The sequence below is a fragment of the Erinaceus europaeus genome, chromosome 7, assembly GCF_950295315.1.
Source record: "Erinaceus europaeus chromosome 7, mEriEur2.1, whole genome shotgun sequence".
In the NCBI taxonomy this organism is placed as follows: Eukaryota; Metazoa; Chordata; class Mammalia; order Eulipotyphla; family Erinaceidae; genus Erinaceus; species Erinaceus europaeus.
In genome coordinates this window covers 109,422,843-109,447,045 of record NC_080168.1, presented here as the reverse complement: position 1 = coordinate 109,447,045, position 24,203 = coordinate 109,422,843, and the positions used below count along the sequence as shown (strand labels likewise).

Here is a 24,203-nt window from a genome sequence, read left to right as displayed (position 1 = left end):
CTACTTGTTTATTCATGTGCTGATTTATTGTGACTCCTAATCTTATCATAGCAATGATTAGTTTCTGCTGTTAGACTGTGAATTTAACTGCTAACTAGTTACAATCCAAGGAGAGTGGTCTATTTTGCTTCTAAGGTTTCCCACTCCCATAGATTCTTGTGTTACTTCTAAGCTAAAAGATAACACCATAGAAGCACTTGCTCAGTACAGAACTTTACAGTACTAAATGTATCAGATTTTTACAATTAACATTGATTGACTACAAACTACAGGGGATTGTTCATAAAGCTTATGACATATCATCACAGCTATGGAGCATTTTCAGTACTGCATCACAGTTTGTCATTTGTATTTAACAATGTTTATTTATTTGTATAAGTTAAATACAAATAAAATTTGATTGTTTCAATAGCTGGGCCTATGATCTTTCAACCAAGACTTCTCTGACTTTCAGATTAAAATTTTTGTTGAATCTACCTTTTGATGAATTTCACATCACTATAAAAACAGTAAAACCAAGCCACAACCACGTTCTACAAACACACAATAAAAATTCTTTTTTGCAAAATTATAAGGAAAACAAGTTTTTAAGGCTGACATGCTCCACAGGTAAAGCATCAACTGTCAAAACTCAAAGAAAACAGAACCCTTGAGATTGAGCGGTCAGCTTGCTAACAAGTGAAAGGATATAACTGTAAGTATATTTTTCTAATTCCACTTCATTTATTTTCCTATTTTTAATTAAGATCATTTCTAGTTCTTAGAGCATTTTCTGAAGACAGCTGATTATTTAATTCTGAAAGAGGAAAATGTTAAATTTTGAGTTCATGTGTTTAAGGAGAAGTAAATGCAAATTTTAATAGCATTATTGTTTTGGTCAGTTACTAATTCTCTGGAAACATGAATGACTTTAAATATGTTAATAAACTTGTGAAAAATAACCTTCTAAAATCCAAATTCATATTTTCTTTTTTAGAAAATCATAACAAAAATTAATAAAATTAACTGCAGTGTTCTACATAATTTTCAATACACAAACACATTTCAAAACAATGTAAATCATATTTGATTTTCCATATTTTATAAGACTTATATAATGATTTCATATCCAATGTTAGTGATCTAAATTGCACATGCTGGGCATAAATTTCTTTGTGTATACTCATTTATATCAATGTAATTTAGTTCAACTTGGTTCATTATAGTACTTAAACATAATATAAACCAGGAGAGGTTATACAAAGTAAATAAAATAGTCCTAGACACACTAATCAATTATGTGACCTGTGTATTTTCAGACTTGGAAGAAGTCAGCAATAAGAAATGAAAAATCACACATCGGTGAAGGAATTAATCCTTCTTAGACTAATAGATGATCCAGAGCTTAACATTTTGATTTTCCTGTTACTGTTCTGCACATATATACTGAGTATTACTGGAAATCTGACAATTATCATACTTACTCTGCTAGATTCACAATTCAAAACACCCATGTATTTCTTCCTTAGGAATTTCTCCATCCTAGAAATCTCATTCACAACAGCATGTATTCCTAGATTTCTGGTCAGCATTGTAACAGGGGATAAAACCATTTCCTATAATTCATGCGCAGCTCAGTTATTTTTTTATCATACTTCTTGGTTCCACAGAGTTTTTCCTCTTGACTATTATGTCTTATGATCGGTACGTGGCCATCTGCAAACCACTACACTACACAACAATAATGAACAGTAGAATCTGCAACCAGCTTGTTCTTAGCTCCTGGCTTGCTGGGTTTCTTGTCATCCTTCAACCTGTGATCATGGGGCTTCAGCTGGATTTTTGTGGTTCTAACATCATTGACCACTTCATTTGTGACTATTCTCCCTTGTTACTGATCTCCTGCACAGACACAGCACTGCTAGAGCTCCTGGCATTTTTCCTGGCAATCTTCACACTCGTAGTGACTTTAACATTAGTCATCCTTTCATATGCATTCATCCTTAAGACAATTCTGAGATTCCCTTCTGCAGAGCAAAGGAAAAAGGCCTTCTCTACTTGTTCCTCACACATGATTGTTGTCTCCATGTCTTATGGAAGTTGCATTTTCATGTATGTGAAGACATCAGCAAAGGAGGGAGCAGCTTTGGACAAAGGCATAGCACTACTCAATACCTCTGTTGCCCCAATGCTAAATCCTTTTATTTACACTCCAAGGAACCAGCAAGTAAAGGAGTCTTTTAAGAAACTGATCAAAAATTGTTTTTCAAATAAACTTTAACAAACATACAATTGTGGTATAAACTTAAATGAATCCATGAATCTAATATTAATCATTATGTTTGTACACTTAATATTTATTCATATTCTTTTTCTTTATTGGAATATTTTCTCAATATCTCACTGAGATAGCACTTGGTTCAACTTTATTCTTTTTTTTGCCATATTTACTTATTGTGTGGGTGAAAGCATAATGCTTATGCAAAGATACTCTCATGCCAAAGGCTCCGAATTCCCTGTTCAGTGGGGAAGCAATTTCAGAAGCTGGACCTTCCACCTTCTGCATCCCACAATGACCTTGGGTTCATACTCCTAGAGGGTTAAAGAATAGGAAAGCTATCAGGGTAGGGGATGGGATATGGAGTTCTGGTGGTGGGAATTGTGTGGAATGGTACCCCTCTTATCCTATGATTTTTGCCAATGTTTCAGTTTTATAAATAAAAATTAAACAAAAAAGATTTTCCATTAAAGTCTTTTCCATTAAATTAATTAATTCATTCATTTTTTTCCTCCAGGCTTATCACTGGGGCTCGGTGCCAGCTCAATGAATGCACTGTTCCTGGTGGCCATGCTCCCTTATATTTGATAGTACAGAGATAAAGTTAGAAAGCAGGAAGAGATAGAAAGGGACAGAAAGATAGACACTTGCAGCATTGCTCTGTGGCTTGTGTGACATCACCCATGCAGGTGAGGAGCTGGGGGCTCCAACCTAGATCTTTGCATTGGGTCTTTGCCCTTAGTATTATGTGTGCTTAGTACTATGTGCACTTAACTGGGTGCACCTGTGCCAGGCACCCTCTTTTTCCAATTAATTTAAATATAAGATAAGAGTCAGAGAGGGAGTGGATGGGAGAGAGAAAATGGTATTAGAAGGTGAAGGAGAGAGACAGTGAGACAATGAGGGTTACGACAGCACTCTTTCACCTGTTATGAAGCTTCCCTACTGCCAGCACTTTCACATAGTAGCTGGGTGCTCATCCCTGCAGCCTGGGCATAGAAGACCTTCTCTCTACCACTGCATCACATATTGTGTTGCTTTATATCTTTAAGTAGTTAAATGTAATTATTAATATCTGAAGAATAAATTATGATTTCTCTTCTTAATCCAGATACATGCTGTACTGTGTCCATAATGGGGTAGCAAAACACTTCACTCCAGGTAGTTTCTAAGCATTTTCTAGAAGATTAAGAGCTAGGCCGGGGGGGGGGGCAGGGCAGTGGGGCACCTGGTTAAGGACACTTATCCCTATCCTCTAGGACCCATTTTCAAGCCTTTGCTCACCACCTGAAGGGACAACATCTCAGAAAAGGTGAGGGAGGGTGTAGGTTCTACTATTTCTTGCTATCTCCTTTTCCCTTCTCAAGTACCCCCTGTCATATCAAATCAACAATTAAAAGAAAGAAAAAGAGGAGGAGGCAACAAATTCCATTAGCTCTTATAGCAGAAAAAATTATATATATATATATATATAGAGAGAGAGGGGGGGGCTAGGGTACTGTACACAGTGTTGTTAAATACACAGATTAGTCAAGAAATGGTTTTGTGCCTACAATGTACCCACATAGTTAACGACTGCCACCTCTCCAGATTCAAAGGAGGTCTCGAAACTTTACATCAGGCTCAACCTGACGCTGTTGACTGGCTATGGAAGAAGGGCAAATGCTAGAAGAAGAAGAACTAAGGAACTTGATTTTGAGAATTTGTATTTATTGGGCCAGAGTAGATAGCATAATGGTTATGTAAAAGACTCTCATGCCTGAGGTTCCAAAGTCCCAGGGTCAATCCCTTAAACTACCTACCATAAACCAGACTAGAAGTGCCTTGGGGAAAAACGAAGTTTTATTTATTTAGTCATTACTGTATCTGTATGATTCTAATGGCCATATCATTATCATTTCCCATATAATTTAGATGAGAGTTTTGTCAGAAAGGGAGAGAAGGATGAGGGAGGTTGAAGTAGTGGGAGAAAGAGGTAGATATAGAGAGAGCAAGACAGATATATATATATATGGAGAGAGAGAGAGAGAAGGAGAGAGATATGACCTTAGGGCTTTGTACTCAGTGGTTTTAAATGCACAGATTACTCAAGAAATGATTCCTTAGCCTACAATGTACTGAGCAAATTGACTTATTATTTTTTTTATTTAGTCATTATTGTATCTCTGGAATAAGATTCCTGGATGGTAGTCTTGACTAAATCATTACCGTTTCAAATATAATTCAGATAGAGGAGAGAGCAATGTGAGAGATTGAGATAGAGGGAAGAGAGAGAGAAAGTAAGAGAGAGAGAGAGAGAGAGAGAGAGAGAAGAGACCACAACATTGTTCACTCTTGTGAAGCTTTTCCTGTCAGTGCTCCCATGTGATGACTGCATTCACATTCTTGAATGCAGACATTCAAGTACTACTCTGCCACCTCACGAGTTGCTCTCCACATTTTTATTTAGTTACACTTGTAGTAATTAATGTGCCAATAATACTTTGGGTTTGTACAACCATCTTCATTCACATGCATCTGTCTGACCACAAGAAGGTAGAAAAAAAAAACCCAGTCCACGCTGATTCTCAGCTTTTAGGGAAGACTGAGAGCACATATTTTGTACACAGTGGATTTGAACTGATAAATGATATGAAATTTCAAGTAGCAAACTCTTCTTCCTACGATGAATTGAGTGAATATCTTTATTAATAGTTATGATTTATTTGGTTATTTAGTCACACAGTGTTTGGTAATAAGACAACTACAAGATTCTATAGATCATGACAACTCATTTTCTATTTAGTATATGGAACTGGTATGAGTCAGAGAGGCAGCAGTTGATAGTGAGATATGAATACAGAAGGAAAGGAGAAGAGAGGAGAGGAGAGGAGAGGAGAGGATATAAGAGGAAAGGAGAGAAGAGGAGAGGAGAGGAGAGGATAGGATATAAGAGGAGAGGAGAGAAGAGGAGAGGAGAGGAGAGGAGAGGATATAAGAGGAGAGGAGAGAAGAGGAGAGGATATAAGAAGAGAGGAGAGGAGAGGAGAGGAGAGGAGAGGAGAGAAGAGGACAGAAGAGGAGAGGAGATGAGAGGAGAGAAGAAAAGAGGAGAGGAGAGGAGGGGAGAGGACAGGAGAGGAGAGGAGAGGAGAGGAGGGGAGGGGAGGGGAGGGGAGAGAAGAGGAGAGGAGAGGAGAGGAGAGAAGAGAAGAGAACAGGAGGGGAGGGGAGAGAAGAGGAGAGGAGAGGAGGGGAGGGGAGGGGAGGGGAGGGGAGAGAAGAGGAGAGGAGAGGAGAGGAGAGAAGAGAAGAGAACAGGAGGGGAGGGGAGAGGAGAGGAGAGGAGAGGAGAGAAGAGAAGAGAGAAGAGAGAAGAGAGAAGAGAGAAGAGGAGGGGAGGGGAGGGGAGGGGAAGGGAGGGAAGAGAAGAGAAGAGAAGAGAAGAGAAGAGAAGAGAAGAGAAGAGAAGAGAAGAGAAGAGAAGAGAAGAGAAGAGAAGAGGAGGCTGCCACAACACATTTTCCACAGAGCTTCCATTGTGCAGGAGTTCCGAGGTGCCTAGAGCAGACACCAGAAACCACAATATTAAAAAAAGCTGCACTCCACCTCTGAGCCCGCACTTTAGTTGGTTTACTATTTTTAAGTTAGTTACACCCATATTTATTAACTTCTAAATAATAGATTGGGATAGTAAGAATTTTTTTCTATTCAGAGCACTCTGTGGTGTGTCCATAAGAAAGCAGCAGAGTACCGATTTCAAGTAGTTTGCAAGTCTCTGGTGGAAGACTGAGCACAGCTTTGGGGGCAATAGGCAGTAGCACACCTGGCTAAGCACACATATTACGAAGCACAAGGACCTGGCAAGGATCAGCGCAAAGATCAACGCAAAGATCCTGGTTTGAGCCCTGGAGCCCACCTGTACGGGGCCGCTTTGCAACCTTCCTCAGGAACAGTGGATTCATAGTGCAGCAGATTCATGGTGCCTGTAATGAACCCCAGGGATAACCATGAAAGCAATAAAAGAAAAGGAACAGGAAAAGGAAAGAGAGACACAGAAACAGAGGAGACTTGACAGCACTCCCCCAACCCTTCTCAAGCTTCCCCGGTACAGATGGTTTCCTTTTGACATAATGCTGAGACCTGGTACACACCAGGTTGATGTAAATGTATTCCTACACATAAGAACCTACACAGTTTTCTTTGATGATGAGCTGAAGAAGGGTGGCCCAGCATGGGCACTGCTGTACTTGCTGACTACATGGCTATAGTATCTAAGACTTTATAATTGCTGGCCTAAGACTGTGGCTCCTCTTTTTGTATGCAAACTTTCTAAAATACAGAGAGAATAGTGTCTGGGAAGTGCTTAAAACCAACTTGGAAAGTCCTAGTTAAATATAAATAAATAAATAAATAAATAAATAAATAAATAAATAAATAAAATGAGAGTTCTCCCTCAGGGCAGGCACTGCATCTGATTCAAAGTTTCAGAAAAGACAAGAGGTTGGTCTCTGCCCCAGGCCCAGAGAACAACATGGCCTGTGTAATTTCCCTTCCAGAACAGTTTTGCACTTCATAAGCAGACACATTTAGCAGCCATTTTTATTGTCTCATGAAGCCTGAATTTGAGCTATGTTTGCAAAACTAGGGTCTGAAACTGGCCTGAAAATGTTCATTCCCAGAGAAGTGGACCTGCTTTCCTGAAGCCAAAGTGTGGTTTCCATAAACCATAAGCCTTAGTTTGGTATTTTGATGTTCACTCTCTCTGCCTTGTCATTTCATCAACGACTTGATAATCTATCAATATGCAAGCAGTATCATTATTAATACCTTGAAACCCCTGCTTTCAGAACAGGGCAACATTATCAGAGCATGGCTTATGATAGAGAACGGTGGAGTGAACCAAGTTCCAGGTAGCATCAAGAGTAAGGGGAAGCCACTCCTTCTGCCTGGTCCAGAAAGGAGGTGATAGGCCCCTGTAATGAGAGGTTCTGAGTCCCTCAGAGGTAGTACATTTTGCTTTAGGGCATTCTTGGTCTGTTTTTTTGTCTCTCTCTTCCAATCTATAAAATCCACCCCAGACCACTAAAGCTTCTTCAAAATCAACAATAAGGAAATAAATTAATCTTTTGAAAACAGTCTATACAATCAATCAATCAATACTTCCTCATTCCCACAGTTATTGAGGAAAGCAAATATATAGTCTAACTCCCAAGATGCATTGTTAATATACATTGTTAATATATATATATAAAATAATTCTATGACTGCCATGTCCTCACTAGTGTTCTTTGCATTATATGGTCTCTGATATTTGTCCTTTAAAAAGTTTCCCACAGTATGTAATTGAAATAATTCAGCTAAACTTAGAGTGTGATCACCAGTAGTTTTACTCTCCAGAGAGATTTTAATTGCTCTTTTTGCAAGGATTTCATGTGTCTAATTAGAGAAAATGAAAACAGATAAAACCTATCTGCTTATTTTGGAGAGGAAGGCAGAATCACACATTTGTAGGCTGTCCTAGGATCTAGAGGTTAGACATATTTTCCATGGAAAAAATCGTAAAGGACAAAAGCTAAGTGCTTGGTCTCGCATTGTGCAAAGTGGTATGTTTCTTTACATTTCTAGGGTTTTCTGTCTCAGAAACTTATAGTTGTTTCACAAGATCTTGCCTGTTCCAAAGGTTTTTTTATTCTCACTCATACAATGAATCCTGTCTCAATGAGCAGAGACTCATCACATTAATCAGCAAAATGTGCATTTTCAAACCTATAGTTTTCCTTGTTTAATTGAATGTACTAACTTCTAGTTCATTTCTTTTTATTCTTTAATCTTAAAAAAAATTTATATTTATTTATTTGTTCCCTTTTGTTGCCCTTGTTGTTGTTATTATTGGTGTTGTCATTGTTGGATAGGACAGAGAGAAATGGAGATTGTTGGATAGGACACAGAGAAATGGAGAGAGGAGGGGAAGACAGATAGGGAGAGAAAGATAGACACCTACAGACCTGTTTCACTGCCTGTGAAGCAACTCCCCTGCAGCTGGGGAGCTGGGGGATTGAACCGGGATCCTTATGCCTATCCTTGCGCTTTGTGCCACCTGTGCTTAACCCGCTGCGCTAGTGCTTGACTCCCTCTTTAATCTTTTCATGAAACATATGCAGTTTCAGCTTACATGTGTAAGTTGAACTTTCTTTTTAATTTAGTTATTTCTAAGTTTAGTTTCTGATTCTGTGTTAAATCTTGTACCCTGTCTTAACTATTAGGGAGTTAGTCTTTTTTTTTAAGCTTCTTCTTCTTCTTCTTATTTTTTTTTTTTTAGAGTGAAATGGAGAGAGGAGAGGAAGACAGAGAGGGGAAGAGAAAGACACCTGCAGAACTTTTCACAGTCTGTGAAGCAATCCCCCTGCAGGTGGGAAGCCAGGGGCTCAAATCTGGATCATTAAGCCTGTCCTTATGCATTGCACCACATGCACTTAACCTGCTGTGCTACAGTCCCAACTCCCGAGTTAAAGTCTTGAAACAGATGTCTATACTGGTGCTAACCATCTCTATTTCTGTGACTTCTCCATTTCCTTCTGCAGATAAATAAATACCAGACACACTGTTACTCAGTGAAACTACTGTGTCCCTGCCTATTAGGCCTAACATGGATACACTGTATGGGACTGGTCATAGAGCTGGTGCTGATCTGTCATCAACTGTGGAGCGCAGACAGAGGACTTCACAGTCTGCATGTAGCATCTTCTACTAGGAAGACGGGCCAAGTTACCTTTCTAACAAAACTTCTTCCAACTGAGATAAATTCTCTATAGTATTTATCCAACATGCTCCATCTCACTCTGTGCCATCAGGATCATCCAGACAAATTATACCCACAAACCAGGCAATGAAGATAAACTGCAAAAAGCATCCTAAGCAGAAACAAGTTTTGAAATCTGTGAATTGCTCCAATATGCAATCATCCAAAATTGACACATTAAGGAAATAAACTTTGGGTATGAACATTCATACATGGAATATAATTGTAAATATACTTTTGTTTCTCACATTACTAATTAAGTTTACATTTCCAAATACGTTGCAATTTAGGTCATTTAATGTTGTGGTTAGAACCTATTCCAAAACAAATGTTTATTTTTAATTCAGAAAGAAAAAAAAATTAAACTTTTCACTACATTGGGATTACTTGTGTAAGTTTACATAGTCATGGATTCTTTTATTAGGTTTTGAACCCTCTATACTGAGGGTAATATTAGACTTTTTGAAAATATTGTGGAAAATAATATGTAAATGGAAACTACACTATGATTCATCTACCCAATAAATATTTATTAATTAAAGTGCATTCATGACACATTTTATGATGTTCCACTACACACACACACACATATACTATGAAACGATAAAAAGAGAAATTTTTTGAAAGTAATTTATATTACACAATAATTTTTATTATAGTTGTTAATTATCAATAATAAAGGTTTCCAGATTAAAAGGCTGATTAGTAGATTTAAGAATAACCCATTATTTATTATTTATTTTTCTAGTAATGGAAGATGTGAGTAATAAGAAATGAAAAATCACACTTTGGTGAAGGAATTCATCCTTCTTGGACTTACAGATGATCCAGAGCTTAACATTTTGATTTTCCTGTTTCTATTCTGCACATATATACTAAGCATAACTGGAAACCTGACAATTATCACACTTACTCTGCTAGATTCACAACTCAAAACACCCATGTATTTCTTCCTTAGGAATTTCTCCTTCCTGGAAATCTCATTCACAACAGCATGTATTCCTAGATTTCTGGTCAGCATTGTAACAGGGGATAAAACCATTTCCTATAATTCCTGCATGGCCCAGGTATTTTTTCTCATACTTCTTGGTTCCACAGAATTTTTTCTCTTGACTATTATGTCTTATGATCGGTATGTGGCCATCTGCAAACCACTACACTACACAACAATAATGAACAGTAGAATCTGCAACCAGCTTGTTCTTAGCTGTTGGCTGGCTGGGTTTCTTGTCATCTTTCCACCAGTGATCATCGGGCTTCAGCTGGATTTTTGTGATTCTAACATTATTGACCACTTCGCATGTGACTATTCTCCCTTGTTACTGGTCTCCTGCACAGACACAGCACTGCTAGAGCTCCTGGCATTTGTCCTGGCAATCTTCACACTCATGGTGACTTTAACGTTAGTGGTCCTTTCATATGCATTCATCCTTAAGACAATTCTGAGATTCCCTTCTGCAGAGCAAAGGAAAAAGGCCTTTTCCACTTGCTCCTCACACATGGTTGTTGTCTCCATTTCTTATGGAAGTTGCATTTTCATGTATGTGAAAACATCAGCAAAGGAGGAAGTGGCTTTGAACAAAGGCATAGCACTGCTCAATTCCTCTGTTGCTCCAATGCTAAATCCTTTTATTTACACTCTAAGGAACCAGCAAGTAAAGAAATCTTTTAAGAGAATGCTCAAGAAGTGTTTTTCAAATAAGTTCTAGTTATGCATGCATTACCTGAACTTTAAATGAAATATGTCTAATAAAAATATTGAAATTATCATATGTTCCCCACTAGTATCTTCAGCATTCTACGTAGTGTTCTCTGCTTTCCTATTTGATATCACTTGGATCAACTGTCATTTATTTCTTTTTATCACCTCACCATGAAGCATATTTACCAGATTCTACTGATGGTTAGTTCATTGTGATGTACATTGTTTAATTTCCTTATGCTGACTGCAGAATTCATTAGTAACTGTTTTCCTTTACTTCAAAGTATTTAGTTTTCTATCACTGACATTATTATGTTTAAAACCATATTCTCTACATGAGTTAGATCTCATTCATAGAAATCCATAATAACTACAATGAACTTATAAAAATTAAACTTACAATGTGGTTAAGTGCACTTGATACAATATACAAAGACTCCAGAGATAGTCTCCAACCCCCACCTGTAGGGAGCACAGTTCATGAGTGATGGAGTAGGGCTGTAGGTGTTCTTTTGCCTACAATGTACTGAATAATTTGACTTTAAGATTTTTTTATTTAGTTAGTTATAACTTTATTTTTGGAATTAAGTGTCTGCACGATACTCCTGGCCAAAACATTATCATTTCTCATATAAACTAGATGAGAGTTTTGACAGAAATGGAGAGAGGGGCCTTGTGGTGGTACAGCTGGTTGACTGCAGAAGGACTCAAGAGGAAAACTTTACAAGAGGTGAAACTGTGTTGCTGGGGTCTCTCTGACCTCTCTTATCTCCCTTCCCTCTCAATTTATGACTATCTCTATATAATAAATTAATAAAGATTATAAAAATAATGATAGAGGGATGAGGGAGATTGAGGTAGAAGGAGAAAGTCTGGCAGAGAGAGAGACCACAACAATGCTCCACTCTTGTGAAGCTTGCCCTGTCAGTGCTCACATGTGATAACTGGCTGTACATTCTTGAATGCAGACATTCAAGAGCTACTCTCTACCACCGAGCCACCTCACCAGTTGCTCTCCACATTTTAATTTAGTTGCAGGTATAGTAATTAATGTGCCAATAATACTTTGGGTTTGTACATTCATCTCCATTCATATGCATTCTGCTGTCTGACAACAAGGAGGCAAAAAAACATCACAGTCCATGTTGATTCTCAGCTTTTATGGAAGATGGAAAGCACAGATTTTGTACACAGTGGATTTGAATTTGTAACTGATACGAAATTTCAAGTAGCAATCTCTTCTTCCTAAGATTCATTGAGTGAATATCTTTATTTGTAGTTATTACTTATTTGGTTCTTTAGCCACATTTTTTTTCTTGGTAATTAGGCTCCTACAAGATTCTGAGATCATGACAACTCATTTTCTATTTAATATATGGAAATAGTATGAGTCAGAGAGGGATAAGTTGATAGTGGGATATGAAGACATTAGGGAAGGAACAGAGAGTGAGGAGAATGAAGAAGAGGAGAGGAGAGGAGAGGAGAGGAGAGGATGCAACAGTACATTTTCCACAGTTTTGGAGCTTTCAATGTGCAGAAGATCTGTGGTGTCCAGGGCTGACACAAAAAACCACAAACAAATATTTTTTGGAAGACTAAAAAAACAGGTTTTGTACATAGTGGGTTTGAAAATGTGAATTACACACACTAATCTAGAAGTCCTCCTTGTTGTCTAAAGTATTCAGTGAACTTACTTCAAGATTTGCTATTATCACTTATTTATTTAGCCATGACTGTATCTCAGGAATGATGTGGCAGCAAGATTCCTCTTATAAAATAGAGTCCTCTTTCCTTTTAATTGAGCTAGTTAGAGGAGAATGGTTGGTGGGTCAGGGGTACAACTAGATGAGTGCACACATTACCATAAGCAAGAACCCAAAGGCTTTGAGCACCTTCTCCCCACCTGCAGGGAGGACACTTCACCTTTCTCTCCCTCTAACTCCTCTTTCCTCTCAATTTCTTTCTTTTTCTTTTTCTTTCTTTCTTTTCTTTTCTTTTTTTTTTTTCTTTGCCTGTAGGGTTATCCTGGGGCACGTGCCTGCACTATGAATCTGCTGATCCTGGAGGTCATTTTCCCCCGTTTTATTGCCCTTGTTGTTACCCTTTTTGTTGTTATTGTTATTGTTGTCATTCCTAGATAGGACAGAGAGAAATCGAGAGAGGAGGAGAGACAGAGAGAGGAAGAGAAAGACAGACACCAACAGACCTGCTTCACTGTCCATAAAGCAAACCCCTTGCAGGTGGAAGGCAGAAGACACACCTGGATCCTTACACAGGTCCCTGTGCTTCACGCCAAGTCTGCTTAACCCATTGAACTACCACCTGACCCACTTCCTCTCAATTCTAACTGTCCTAACCAGTACAATTGAAGGAAGAGAAAAGAGAGGAGAGGAGAGGAGCAGAGAGGAGGGGAGAGGAGGGAATTGACAGGATTACCTCACTCCTTCTCAAGCTTACCCAGTACTGCGTACCCAGTATTTTTGACATAGTGCTGGGACATGGTACACAGAGGTTAAGCAGGTGCTCTCCAGATCATTGTAAATATATTACAGCACCACTAATTTAAGAATCTATAAAGTTTTCTTTCATACCCAAGGCTCTGATTTAATTCCTAAGGCTCATTCTTCAAAGCATCAAGCCAGAGCTGTGCCCTGCTCTTCTAAAACAAATAAACACATGAACGAAATAGTAAAAGCTGCCCTTCAGATAACAGGTATTATCCTACAAGATATAAATTACAAAACACGAAGAGTATATGTCTATTTTCTATGAATAGAGACAGAAAGAAATTGAGACAGAAGGGGGATATAGTGAAGGAAAGAGAAAGAGAGACATCTGCAGCCCTGCTTCACCACTCATGAAGCTTTCCCCTTGTAGGTAGGGACCAACAACTTAACCTGGGTCCTTGTGCACTGTAATGTGTGTATTTAACCTTATGTGCCTGGCCTCCTAGAAGAGTATATTTAAATTAGGTGAAATAGAGAAGGATAAGTCATTGAGATTGCTATTACAGTTCTCTCACTCACTCCAAAGTTAACCTTATCAAAGCAAGGACTGCAAAAGCTGAATAAGGGCAAGAGACCAGAATATTTTAATGATGACTTTTTAGTCACTATCAGGCCACCCCATCAGTTGGGGCCCAGTTTGGGCAGTCCTGAGATTCCCAAACAGACATGATGGGCCTACACCTCAAATAAATCCCTCTCTCCATTGTTAACGATCATTTATATCAGGAACAACACAACAACACAACTCCAAAAGAGGCCCTTTGTGGGCCTCTATAGGACCTTGCCATAAACTTGGATCAACAATGGTAGAGAATGTTCCATCATGGACAACATACTCTATGCTACACCTCAGGATTATGGGCTGATATTGGGTCAGCTTGGACTGTTCTTACTCATGACCACAGAATGTGAGCTCACATCTATAGGGATGCAGAGGTCACATAGGCTCCTAAGCTGAATATGGGACCCAGATAACATCAAGTCTTTGAAGTTTACTGTCAACAGTATTGATAACACTTTCCCATTTTAGGGAGCTACTCTCTTCCCTGATCCAGCTTTCGGGCCCTTTTTCCAGCCATGACGTCATCTCCCCAGACATTAGCTTGGATCTACCTGCATATTAGATGTCAGATTTGGGAAAAAAGAAAAAAAAAACTAGTATAGCCACAAGAATATAACTAAAATATGCCTACTAGCTATCTATAAAATGTGAGACCCCCTAATTCTTCATCTGTACTATTCTAGCCTTTAGGTACACTATTAGTCAACAATTGTTCGGCTCTGTATGTTAACTCTCTTGTAAACCACCATGTTTCAGATACTAGCATGATGTCGACCAGACTTCCCTAGATGGACAACACCAACAATGTGTCCTGAGCTCAGCTTCTCCAGAGCCCTTTCCCACTACAAAAGAGAGATTCAGGCTGAGAATATGGATCAACCTGTCAATGCCCATGTTCAATGGGGAGCAATTCCAGAAGCCAGACCTTCAACCTTCAGCATCCCACAATGACCTTGGGTCCATACTCCCAGAGGGTTAAAGAACAGGAAAGCTATCAGGCAAGGGGAAGGGAGAGGGAGTTCTGTTGGTGGAAATTCTGTGGACCTGGCAAGGACCAGCTCAAGGATCATCACAAAATCCTGCTTTGAGCCCTACTGCTCACCCGCATGAAGCCACTTTTCAAACTTCCTCAGGAACAGTGGATTCATAGTGCAGAAGATTCATCATACATCCCAGGGATAACCATGACAGCAATAAAAGGACAAAAAAGGAACAGGAACAGGAAAAGGAAAGAGAGACACAGAGACAGAGGAGACTTGACAGCACTCCCCCAACCCTTCTCAAGCTTCCCCAGTACAGGTGGTTTCCTTTTGACATAGTGATGGGACCTGGTACACACCAGGTTGATGTAAATGTATTCCTACACATAAGAACCTACACAGTTTTCTTTGATCATGAGCTGAAGAAGCGCAGGCCAGCAGGGGCACTGCTATACTTGCTGACTCCATGACTAGAGTGCCTGAGACTCTACAATTGCTGGACTAAGACTCTGGCTCCTATTTTTGTATGCAAACTCTCTGAAATACAGAGAGAGAATAGTGGCTGGGAAGTGCTTAAAACCAACTTGGAAAGTCCTAGTTAAAAATAAATAAATAAATACATACATAAATAAAATGAGAGCTCTCCCTCAGGGAAGGCACTGCATCTAATGCAGAGTTTCAGACAAGACAGTGGTTGACCTCTGCCCCAGGCCCAGAAAACAACATGGCCTGTGTAATTTCCCTTCCAGAACAGTTTTGGACTTCATAAGCAGACACATTTAGCAGCCATTTTTATTGTCTCATGAAGCCTGAATTTGTGCTATGGTTGCAAATCTAGGGTCTGACACTAGCCCAGAAAATGTTCATTCCCAGAGAAGTGGACCTGCTTTCCTGAAGCCAAAGTGTGGCTTCCGTAAACCATAATCCTTAGTTTGGTGTTTTGATGTTCACTCTCTCTGCCTTGTCATTTCATCAGTGACTTGATAATCTATCAATATGCAAGCAGTATCACGAATAATACCTTGAAACCCCTGCTGTCAGAACAGGGCAAAAGTATTAGAGCACGGCTTATGATAGAGAACAGTGGAGTGAACCGAGTTCCAGGTAGCATCTAGAGTAAGGGGAAGCCATTCCTTCTGCCTGGTCCACAGAGGAGGTGATAGGCCCTGGTGATGAGGTTCTGAGTCCCTCAGAGGTAGTAAATTCTACTTTGGGGCATTCTTGGCCTGTTTTTCTGTATCTCTTTTCCTATCTGAAAAAATTAATCTTTTGAAAACAGTCTAAACAATCAATACTTCCTCATTCCCACAAAAGCACTGAGGAAAGCAAATATATAGTCCAAAGATGAAAGAAAGTGAATTCAGCATGCATGAAAGGCATATTGTTTGTTATGTCAGCATGATGCTGTGGTTTCCCTCTCTTTGTCTCTGTCTCTCTATATATCTCTCATTAAATAGATACCATCTAAAAAGGGACAAGAAACGAGAATTCAGTAACTCAGTAGCTGCAAATTATGTGCACATTACCATGTGAGGGAATGTAGACAAATAGAATAAAACTTTATCTAAAGAATGGCTTCTTCATGTTCTAGTGTCAACAGAAAGCCTAAGAGTGCTTTCTTATATATCACCTTTATGAGTTTCATCTTTATATGACAGTCCTTCTATTTTTATGGTACCTTGATAATATCCTTCCTAATAATTATACCAGTTCTAATGTATACTGTATCTTTTATAAACTAATGACATTGTTGATTAGTATATATCATATCCTTGTGATACTTTCTCTTGCCTTTATGTTATTCTCTGCTTTCACAAGTTTTCTCAGTGCTGGATGATATAATACTTACAGACATTAAGGTAAAATGAATAAAATACATTGTTAATATATATTGAGACTAATTCTATGCCTACCATGTCCTCACTAGTGTTCTTTGCATTATATTCTCTCTGATGTTTGTCCTTTAAAAATAGTTTTCCACAGTGAGTAATTAAAATAATTCAGTTAAACTTAGAATGTAATCACCAGTAGTTTTACCCTCCAGAGAGATTTTAATTGCTCTCCTTGCAAGGATTTCATGTGTCTAATTAGAGAAAATGAAAACAGATAAAACCTATCTGCTTATTTTGGAGAGGAAGGCATAATCACACATTTGTAGGCTGTCCTAGGATCTAGAGTTTAGACATATTTTCCAAGGAAAGGATCTTAAAGGACAAAAGCTAAGTGCCTGGTCGCGCATTGTGCAAAGTGGTATGTTTCTTTACATTTCTAGGGTTTTCTGTTTCAGAAAATTATAGTTGTTTCCACCAGCTGTTGCCTGTGCCAGAGGTTTTTTATTCTCACTCATACAATGAATCCTGTCTCAGTGAGCAAAGAGATTCATCATATTAATCAGCAAACTGTGCATTTTCAGACCTATAGTTTTCCTTATTTAACTGAATGAACTAACTTCATTTCTTTTTATTCCTTTTTTAATATTTACTTATTTACTTATTCCCTTTTTTGCCCTTGTTGTAGTTGTTGATGTTGTCCTTCTTGGATAGGACAGAGAGAAATGGAAAGAGGGAAAGACAGAGAGGGGGAGGGAAAGATAGACACCTGCAGACCTGCTTCACTGCCTGTGAAGTGACTCCACTAGAACTGTGGTGCCAGGGTCTCAAACCTGGATCCTTAAGCAGGTCCTTGCGCTTTGCGCCACCTGTGCTTACCCTGCTGCACTACATTCCGGCTCTGGAGTTAAAGTCTTATAGCAGATTATCTATGTTGGTGCTACCCGTCCCCATTTCCATGATTTTCCATTTCCTTCTGCAGATATATGAATACCAGGCCCACTGTTACTCAGTGAAACAATATAACTAGTGTGAGCCACTGCCCTTTGTACTTAACAGAGGTTCACTGTATAGGACTGGTCATAGAGCTGGTGCTGATCTGTCATCAACTGTAGAGAACAGAGAGAGGACTTCACAGTCTGCAGTGTAACACCTTCTACTAGGAAGACAGGCTAAGTTACCTTTCTAACAAAATTTCTCCCAACTGAGATAAATTCTCTATAGTATTTATCCAACATGCTCCATCTCACTCTGTGTCATCAGGATCATCCAGACAAATTATACCCACAGACCAGGCAATGAAGATACCCTGCAAAAAAGCATCCTAAGCAGAAACAAGTTTTGAAGTCTGTGAAATGCTCCAATATGCAATTATCCAAAACTGACATATTAAGGAAATAAAATTAGGGTATGAACATTCATACATAGTATATAATTGTAAATATACTTTAGTTTCTCACATTACTATTAAGTTTCCATTTCTAAATACTTTGCAATTTACGTTATTTCATTTGTGGTTAGAATCTATTCCAAAAAATGTTTATTTTTAATTCAAAAAGAGAAAAAATTAAAATTTTCACTACATTAGGATTATCTGTGTGAGTTTACATAGTCATGGCTTACTTTACTAGGTTTTTAACTCTATATACTGAGGGTAATATTAGGCTTTTTGAAAATATTGTGGAAAATAATGTGTAAAAATAAACTACACTATGATTCATCTACCCAATAAATATTTAAAATTAAAGTACAATCATGACACATTTTATAATGTTCCCCCACACAGAAATACACACACATATACTATGAAATGATGAAAAGAAAAAAAATGTTGAAAGTAATTTTTATTATACAATAATATTTATTAGAGTTGTTAACTATCCTATAGTTGTTAAAAACTATATTTATATTAAAACTATCTTATAGTTGTTAAAAAATAAGCTACACTATGATTCATCTACGCAATAAATATTTATTAATTTAAGTAAAATCTTGATACATTTTATAATGTTCCACCACACATACATACACACACACATATACTATGAAATGAAGAAAAAAAACTTTTGAAAGCAAATTTATTATACAATAATTTGTATTCGAGTTGTTAACTATCAATATTAAATGTTCCCAGATTAAAAGGATGATTAGTAGATTTAAGAATAACCCATTGTTTATTATTTATTTTTTTCTAGTAATGGAAGATGTGAGTAATAAGAAATGAAAAATCACACATCAGTGAAGGAATTCATCCTTCTTGGACTTACAAATGATCCAGAGCTTAACATTTTGATTTTCCTGTTTCTGTTCTGCACATATATACTGAGCATTACTGGAAACCTGACAATTATCACACTTACTCTGCTAGATTCACAACTCAAAACACCCATGTATTTCTTCATTAGGAATTTCTCCTTCCTGGAAATCTCATTCACAACAGCATGTATTCCTAGATTTCTGGTCAGCATTGTAACAGGGGATAAAACCATTTCCTATAATTCCTGTATAGCTCAGGTATTTTTTATCATACTTCTTGGTTCCACAGAATTTTTTCTCTTGACTATTATGTCTTATGATCGGCACGTGGCCATCTGCAAACCACTACACTACACAACAATAATGAACAGTAGAATCTGCAAGCAGCTAGTCCTTAGCTCCTGGATGGCTGGGTTTCTTCTCATCTTTCCACCTGTAATCATGGGGCTTCAGCTGGATTTTTGTGATTCTATCATCATTGACCACTTTATCTGTGACTATTCTCCCTTATTACTGATCTCCTGCACAGACACAGCACTGCTAGAGCTCCTGGCATTTATCCTGGCAATAATCACACTCATGGTGACCTTAACATTAGTAGTCCTTTCATATGCATTCATCCTTAAGACAATTCTGAGATTCCCTTCTGCAGAGCAAAGGAAAAAGGCCTTCTCTACTTGCTCTTCACACATGGTTGTTGTCTCCATTTCTTATGGAAGTTGCATTTTCATGTATGTGAAAACATCAGCAAAGGAGGGAGTGGCTTTGAACAAAGGCATAGCACTGCTCAATTCCTCTGTTGCCCCAATGCTAAATCCTTTTATTTACACTCTAAGGAACCAGCAAGTCAAGCAATCTTTTAAGAGAATGCTCAAGAAGTGTTTTTCAAAAAAGGTCTAGTTATACATTCATAGCCTAAAATTTAAATGAAATATGTCTAATAAAATACTGAAATTCTCTGCACTAGTATCTTCAGCATTCTACGTAGTGCTCTCTGCCTTCCTATTTGATATCACTTGGATCAACTGTCATTTTTTTTCTTTTTATCTCCTCACTGTCAAGCATATTTACCAGATTCTACTGATGGTTACTTCATTGTGATGTACATTATTTCATTTCCTTATGCTGACTGCAGAGCTCATTAGCAACTGTTTGCTTTACTTCAAAGTATTTAGTTTTCTATCACTGACATTATTATGTTTAAAACCATATTCTCTACATGAGTTAGATCTCATTCATAGAAATCCATAATAACTACAATGAACTTATAAAAATTAAACTTACAATGTGGTTAAGTGCACATGATACAATATACAAAGACTTGGGTCAGAGTCTCCAACCCCCACCTGTAGGAGGCACAGTTCATGAGTGATGGAGTAGGATGGAATGGGGAGTGAGGAGAAAGTAGATAAGAGAAGAGAAGGGAAGGGGAGGGGAGGGGAAGGAAGGAAGAGGAGAGGAGAGGAGAGGAGAGGAGAGGAGAAGAGAGGAGAGGAGAGGAGAGGAGGGGAAAGGAGAGGAAGGAAGGGAAGGGAAGGGAAGGGAAGGGACGGGAAGGGAAGGGGAGAGGAGAAGAGAAAGAAGAGAAGAGAAGAGGAGAGGAGAGGAGAGGAGAGGAGAGGAGAGGAGAGGAGAGGAAAGGAGAGGAGAGGAGGGGAAAGGAGAGGGAAGGGAAGGGAAGGGAAGGGAAGGGGAGAGGAGAAGAGAAAGAAGAGAAGAGAAGAGGAAAGGAGAGGAGAGGAGAGGAGAGGAGAGGAGAGGAGAGGAGAGGAGAGGAGAGGAGAGGAGAGGAGAGGAGAGGAGAGGAGAGGATGCCACAATACATTTTCCACAGTGTGGAGTTTCCAATGTGCAGGAGTTCAGTGGTGTCCAGAGCTGACACCAAATACCACAATCAAATATTTTGTGGAAGACCAAGAGCACAGGTTTTGTACACATGGGTTTGAACATGTGAATTACACACACTAATCTGGAAGTGCTCCTTGTTGTCAGATGTATTCAGTGAACTTACTTCAAGATTTGCTATTGCCATCACTTATTTATTAAGCCATGACTGTATCTCAGGAATGATGTGCCTGCAAGATTCCTCTTATATAATAGAGTCTTCTTTCCTTTTAATTTAGTTAGTTAGAAGAGAATGGTTGGGGGAGCACGGGTGCAACTAGATAAATGCACACATTACCATGAGCAAGAACCCCAAGGGTTTGAGCACCTTCTCCCCACCTACAGGGAGGACACTTCTGCAGGTGTCTACTTTTCTCTCCCTATCTATCACCCCTTTCCTTCTCAACTTCTTTCTTTCTTTTTCTTTTCTATCTATCTATCTATCTATCTATCTATCTATCTATCTATCTATCTATCTATCTTTTTTTTCTTTTTTTCCTTCAGGGTTATCCTGGGGCTCGTGCCTGCACTATGAATCTCTGATCCTGGAGGCCATTTTTCAACATTTTGTTGCCATTGTTGTTACTTTTGTTGTTGTCATTATTATTTTTGTCATTGCTGGATAGGACAGAGAGAAATTAAGAGAGGAGGAGAGACAGAGAGGGGGAGAGAAAGACAGACACCCACAGACCTGCTTCACTGTCCATAAAGCAAACCCCTTGCAGGTGGAGAGCAGAACGTGCTAACACCTGGATCTTTACAAAGGTCCCTGTGCTTCATGCCAAGTCTGCTTAACCCACTGCACTACGACCTGACCCACTTCATCTCAATTTCTAACTGTCCTAACCAGTAAAACTGAAAGAAAAGAGAGGAAAGGAGAGGAGAGGAGAGGAGAGGAGAGGAGAGGAGAGGAGGGAAGTGGAGAGGTGAGAGGGAAGTGGAGAGGAGGGGAGAGGAGGGACTTGACAGGATTACCACACCCATTCTCAAGCTTTCCCAGTACTGGGTACCCAGTACTTTTTACATAGTTCTGGGACATGGTACATACACAGGTTAAACAGGTGCTCTCCAGATTGATGTAAATATATTCCAGCACCACTAATTTAAGAATCTATAAAGTTTTATTTCATATACAATACTCTGATTTAATTTCTGAGTCCCAGGCTCAGTCTTCAATGCACAGGCCATAGCTGTGCCCTGCTCTTCTGAAAATAAATAAACACATGAATAAATGTAGTAAAAGCTGCCCTTCAGATCACAGGTATTATCCTCCATGATACAAAACTAGAAGAATAGAGTATATGTCTATTTTCTATAAATAGAGACAGAGAGAAATTGAGAAAGAAGGGGGAGATAGAGAAGAAAAGAGAAAGAGAGACATTTGCAGCCCTGCTTCACCACTCATAAAGTGTTCCCCCTGCAGGTAGAGCCCAGGGGCTTAACCCGGGTGCTTGTGCACTGAAATATGTGCATTTAACCAGATCCACTACCACCTGGCCTCCTAGAAGAGTGTATTTAAATTAGGTGAAATAGAGAAGGAGAAGTCATTGAGATTTCTATTACAGTTCTCTCACTCACTCCAAAGCTAACCTTATCAAAGCAAGGACTGCAAAAGCTGAATAAGGGCAAGAGACCAGCATACTTTAATGATGACTCTTTAGTCACTATCAGGCCACCCCATCAGCTGGGCTCTCATTGGGGAGTCCTGAGATTCCCAAACAAACATAATGGGCCTAGACCATGAATAAATCCCTCCCTCCATTGTTACAGATAATTTATATCAGGAACAACACAACAGACCCCTTTGTGGGCCTCCATATGACCTTGCCATAAACTTGTATCAGCAATGGTAGAGAATGCTCCATCATGGGCAACATACTCTATGCTACACCTCAGGATTATGGGCTGATATTGGGGCAGCTTGGATTGTTCTTACTCATGACCACAGAATGTGAGCTCACATCTATAGGGATGCAGAGGTCACATAGGCTCCTAGGCTGAATATGGCCCCCGGATCACATCAAGTCTTTGAGGTTTACAGTCAACAGTATTGGTACCCCTTTCCCATATTAGATAGCTACTCTCTTCCCTGATCCAGCTTTCTGGTCCTTTTTCCAGCCATGACACCATCTCCCCAGACAATAACTTGGATCCACCTGCATATCAGATTTCAGGCTCAGGAAAAGAAAAAAACAAACAAACTAGTATAGCCACAGGAATGTAACTAAAATATGCCTACTAACTATCTATAAAATGGAAGACCCCCCTAGTTCTTCATCAACACTATTCCAGTCTTTAGGTCCATGATTGGTCAATGATTTGTTTGGCTTTGTATTTTAACTCTCTTGTCAACCACCATGTTCCAGATACTAGCATGATGTCTACCAGACTTCTCTAGAGGGACACCACCACCAATGTGTCCTGGAGTTCCACTTCCCCAGAGCACTTCCCTACTAGGGAAAGAGAGAGACAGGCCGGGAATATGGATCAACCTGTAAATGCCCATGTTCAGTGGGGAAGCAATTCCAGAAGCCAGACCTTCAACCTTCTGCATCCCACAATGACCTTGGGTCAATACTCCCAGAGGGTTAAAGAATAGGAAAGCTATCAGGGGATGGGATGGGATACAGAGTTCTGTTGGTGGGAATTGTGTGGAGTTGTACCCCTCTTATCATATGGTTTTGACAATGTTTCCTTTTCATTAATAAAAAATAAAATAAATAAAATATAAAAACAACTTTAAGATTTAATAAAACCAAATCAGTTTCCCAAGGATAACATTAAAATTAATGTTTTCAGACACTGATGAGGACAATGTAAATTATTAACGTTATTAATCTGCATAATTACATGACTGATAATCTAAATTACATGACTGATAATCTAAATTTATTGAAAAATGTATGCATTTATATATTCTGACCAATTATATGACATTTAATTGAAAAAATGTAATAATAAAGTTCCTTTTGAGACAAAAGTTATGAAGCTTCACTTAAGAATAAAGAGATAGGGTGCGGAACCAAGATGGTGACTTGGAAGCAGCTGCTTGCCTGAGCTCTGACAACAACTGCTGGAAAGGGTAAGATCCTGATCTTCAGCAGGATGGGAAACAAGGCGTTCTAAGCATGACACCAAGGCGGTGACTATAGCTCAATTTTGGTTAGAAAATAGAATTAAAGAAAGGAAATTATATGATTATTTCTCTCTCCCCTCTCACCCATAACCAGACCTCAGGGGTAGGCAGCCACTGCTAGCAGGCTCCCCACTGACCTTATTCTTTATCATTATTCCTGGCTCACCAAGGGTGTCATTCCAATCCTATCCCTTTCTGATTCCCTTCGCTATTTTTTTTTTCTCTGAGTAAGTGACTTAGGCCAAATTGGAGTGACAAATATCTGACCAAGCAAAGCCTCACCCAGCCTGGGAAAGACTGCCTGGAATT

General features: G+C 38.9%; 2 protein-coding genes and 1 pseudogene across 2 annotated transcripts; all 3 read left to right on the top strand.

The window, feature by feature from the left end:
- The first annotated feature begins 1,323 nt into the window (after window positions 1-1,323).
- On the top strand, window positions 1,324-2,260 carry LOC103109106 (olfactory receptor 6C76-like; annotated as a pseudogene).
- Window positions 2,261-9,811: 7,551 nt separating this feature from the next.
- Window positions 9,812-10,747, top strand: LOC103109241 (olfactory receptor 6C76-like). Its single transcript, XM_007518284.1, has one exon. The coding sequence runs from the start codon at window positions 9,812-9,814 to the stop codon at window positions 10,745-10,747; it is 936 nt and encodes a 311-aa protein (XP_007518346.1).
- Window positions 10,748-18,838: 8,091 nt separating this feature from the next.
- Window positions 18,839-19,774, top strand: LOC132539314 (olfactory receptor 6C76-like). Its single transcript, XM_060193472.1, has one exon. The coding sequence runs from the start codon at window positions 18,839-18,841 to the stop codon at window positions 19,772-19,774; it is 936 nt and encodes a 311-aa protein (XP_060049455.1).
- Window positions 19,775-24,203: the final 4,429 nt, after the last annotated feature.